The sequence below is a fragment of the Gigantopelta aegis genome, chromosome 8 (assembly GCF_016097555.1).
Source record: "Gigantopelta aegis isolate Gae_Host chromosome 8, Gae_host_genome, whole genome shotgun sequence".
In the NCBI taxonomy this organism is placed as follows: Eukaryota; Metazoa; Mollusca; class Gastropoda; order Neomphalida; family Peltospiridae; genus Gigantopelta; species Gigantopelta aegis.
The window spans coordinates 56069407-56073673 of NC_054706.1; the positions used below are offsets into that span (position 1 = coordinate 56069407).

At 40.4% G+C, this 4267-nt stretch overlaps 1 protein-coding gene across 1 annotated transcript; it reads right to left on the minus strand.

Annotated features, from left to right (window-relative positions):
• Positions 1–183: 183 nt before the first annotated feature.
• LOC121379419 (protein atonal-like) lies at positions 184–3128 on the minus strand. The gene has a single exon (XM_041508030.1). It carries the CDS (start codon positions 2962–2964, stop codon positions 2308–2310), a length of 657 nt encoding a protein of 218 aa, XP_041363964.1. The 5' UTR covers positions 2965–3128; the 3' UTR covers positions 184–2307.
• Positions 3129–4267: the final 1139 nt, after the last annotated feature.

Sequence of the window (4267 nt, forward strand, 5' to 3'; positions counted from 1 at the left end):
GAGGATCCATTGACGGATCCAGAGGGGGTCCGTTTAAAGTCCCCTTTTTAATGACTTTTGTTTTATTTGTTTTAATTTATCATCCATAATATACAACATCACACTTGCCTTAAAAACGCAGCATAACCCCATATCACCCCTCACCCCACCCGAACGCCCCTTTGACAAACTCAAATTGTCCTTCTTAGAATTTTGTGATACACCCCCCTTTACAAGATCCTGGATCCGCCTCTAGTATAACAAAATGCTTCAGCTTGTGCTATCATGAATATGAGAAAAGTGCATACAAAACACCACTTGCTGTTAGCCAGTAAGAGTAAGTTATGCTTCAGAAGCGGGTTTCTTATCTAACGGTATGTATCAAGTGTCCAAAATTATGCAATTATTATAATATGATGGTCCCCAAAACGCTGTTGAATAAAATGTGCTGGGGTGTCGTAAAACACATTATTATCTCCCTGTTATGATGCAATAGATAAAATATCCAATACATGTATTAATAAACAGTATAGTTTATCCACAATTAATAAACAATATTATAGTTTCCAAGATAATAATAACATTAAATTAAAACTGTAACCATACCAACATAAAGGGGTGTAAACATCACCAACACTCTTTTTTATAAAAGAATTAAAATGTTATACCTACTTTCTTTAGTTAGTATGTGACAACAATATGTAGTTTTGGCAACCACAGAGACATTTTATGCCCATATTAACAAACACAATATATAGCGAACATGATATGTACAGGTATATTCAAATTCATCGATCGTCAAAAGTCACGGTCCAATTGGAATATATGCTCTTTAATGCACCTGGCTGTACCAGCGCAGTAACCGATTCCCGTTGCAGCTTAACCACGCACAGCTTTGTTGTACTGGCGCATCCATTAGAACAGATGACTTGATACCAGTCGACGGAAGACTCGTGAATGTGCCTCACTGTTCAGTTATGTTTAAATCAAGCCCGATTATAGAGCTATTGCTAAAATCTCTTCTCATGGTTTTTTTTTTTTTTACAATTCTAGCCATTACAATTCGCTTGTATTGTACACGGCTGCGGCTGTTGTTATTGCTACCGTTGTTGTTGCCTCTACTGCTGTTACTCATTTTGCTTGGTTTCTTTTTTTTCTGTCACCTGCAGTTAAAAAGACAACGCGGAACAGTTTCACGAAAATAATCGGATGGTCCAGGAATCAAAGAACTGAGAGTTATGACAGTAGAAAACATCTGATTTATGGGTTTGTTAACGCGAGATTATATATAACTGCCATCCTTCTCAGTGTTCTTAATTATTTCGTGGACCATAGGTCTTGAGTCTAGACGTGGCTGATAAAAGGATCCATTCACAAAGTATTGTGCTTTTTGAAACGTCTTTATCACGGCTGCGAATGCTGCGTGTCATTTGAGACATGTCGTCAAACGTTTGATGTTCTCAGGAAAACGATATGTCGCTTAACGTCTCGAACTTGTTAAGTCTTATCCTTTGTCGATTATAAAAAGAAACTGCATTCGTAAGGACTGGGAACCGCTTCAGCTGAATCGCTTGGTAATAGGTGTCTAAAGAATTGGAATATGTACACAAACAAAGATTATCCAAAGCTTAAACAGGTAATAATATTATGTGTAATCGATCCCGAAGGCTTCTTGTAAGGCATACATTTCCTGGAAGACTTCCTCAAAGTTAACATTGGTAAACTGATCCCAGAGTCATAAAATGAAATCCAAGATTTTAAATAGTCAGAGGGATTTCCATAGAATAAATTAATTAAGTTAACACTTTTTAACACAAGCTTTGCAAAGATGTCATTCAACGTCCGTAGAAAACGTCTATTCAAGTCGTCACGGTTAACATACCATTTTTGTTTTCAAAAATAAAGATTTGAACAATGTTTGAAGTGTGAATCCTCCACAAAATATTTAAATGTTTTCTGTGGTTTATCCCAGGCCTAAATTATGGTTAAAGAATATAACCTGTACCGCAGAAGGCTTCTTCTTTTGTACAATGTTCACGATTTATCCAAGATTTAAACGAATGAATGAATGAATGAATGAATGAATGTTTAACGACACCCCAGCACGAAAAATACATCGGCTATTGGGTGTCAAACTATGGTAATGTCAAAACAAAGATTTCAACGATGTTTGAAGTGTGTCACCTATACCAATAGATGCTCTCTGTTTTAGTATAGTTTATCCAATATTTAAACAATGTTCCAGATTAACTTAACCTATGCCACTGGATGCTTCTTTTGTTTCCCAAACAGTTTTTGAAAGATCTTGAGCTTTGAAACTTGTATAAGTTACCGCTTGGACAGGATCTCATTCAGCGCCTGTATGTAGGTCTGTGCCATCTGGAGGGTGTCGTACTTGGACCACTGCGTGTCCTCCACCGTGGCCGGTAACACTGCTCGCAGTTTGTCGAAGGCCACATTAAGTCCGTCCATCCGTCTGCGCTCCCTGGCGTTAGCGGCCAGCCGTCTGCGTTTCATCTCCACTTTCGTCACCTTGGACTTCGCCTTCTTCGAGGAACCCTTCGGCGTCGTCGGTGGTGACGATGACGTCGGTGGTGCCGATAACGTCTGTGGTGGTGACGATGACGTCTGCGTTGGTGACGACGTCTGTGACGGCGTCTTGCACGAACAACTCCCGGAATGGTCGTCGTCGAGGCTGTCGTCCTCTTGGAAGGTCAGAGGCGAGAAGGTGAAGTAGTGGCCCTCGCTGCCCACGGAGCTAGCTGACGTCAGCGGGGTGCATGGGGTGCACGGGGTGCAGGGAGTGGACGGAGGGCTCTCTCCGAGGGAGGAGAGTCTCGGTCTTGTGAACTGTCCGTCCTGGGTGTTGATGGTCAACCTGCTGGTCAGCATGGACGAATCCAGGGTAATATTCACGCACTTCTTAAACCGCGTGCAGTTGGCCCTCTGGTGCAACTCCTGGTCGTTCAGAGTCGTTATATTCATACTGCCCACTCAGCACTCTGATTAGCAATAACAGATATCAATTAATTTTTACAGACAAAAAATCTCTCTCTCCTCTATCTCTCTCCTTCTGAAAACGCCGTCTGCTCGCGAATGTCCCTCTTCCGCGTTACATCCGTTTTCGCCAGAGTCTATTGAAATCTCTCTTTCCCGATAACTCGCACTACCTGTTGTGATACATCGAAATGAACGGCTCTACCTTTTATCATTAAACATAGCGGTGCCTTTGTAATTTAGATGAAGACCCTCTGGTTTTCACCGCCCAATGAGATCGCAAGTCGCACATGGGCAGCCACGCGCCAACAAGTGGCTGCCGGGCACGAAGCGTGGTCCCGCTATGCGCCTATCTCGTGCGGCGGCGTCTCACTCACGACATTGTCAAAAATCTCCAGCTTAGTCCGTTCGCCCTTGACTGATGATGATGATGAAGATGATGAAAAAATTATAATATCTGTGTTATTCCTCCTCCCCCCCCCCCCCCTCGTTGTCATGGACAAAACTCTGGCGAAGTTAGAGGTTGTGCCCACGACAGGCGTGCTTGAACAGTTCTGATGGAAGCGTGCCATAAATTATCCACACCCATACACCCACTGTGTTATTTCAACATGCACAGATAGTGTTGTACGTGTATATGAATATAACTTAAGGCAATAAATATAAAAAAAAAAATTTTTAATTTGCTTACAATATTTATGTATATTATTCACGACATTGTGAAAAGTCTGGAGATTAGTCTATTCGCCCTTGGCTAATGATGATGATGATGATTGATGATGCTTATGACTGATGATGATGATGGCGATGACGACGATGAAGACGATGACGATTATGATGATGATGATGATGATGATGATGTTGTTGATGATGATGATGATGATGATGATGATGATGAAAAAATATGTTACTTCAACATACACAGATAGTGTTGTACGTGTATATGAATATAAATTAAGGCAATAAATATAAAATAATCAACTTTTTTTTCTTTTTCTTTTCTTTTTTTGGCTTACTATATTTCTGTATATTATTCACGACATTGTGAAAAGTCTGGAGTTTGGTTTATTCGCCCTTGACTGATGTGTAGACCAAAAAAAAAAAAAAAAAAAAAACCCTGTTACTTCAATGCATGCAGATAGTGTTATACGTGGTTTTGAAACTACGTGTGGTTGTTATAAAAAAAGAAGGTTGTTTTGTTTAACGACACCACTAGAGCAGATTGATGTATTAATCATCGACTATTGGATGTCAAACATTTGGTAATTTTGACATATAGTCTCAGAGAGGA

What these genes read in the sequence shown, in the direction of transcription:
- LOC121379419 (XM_041508030.1), bottom strand. Translation starts at nt 2,964, where the DNA reads ATGAATATAACGACTCTGAACGACCAGGAGTTGCACCAGAGGGCCAAC.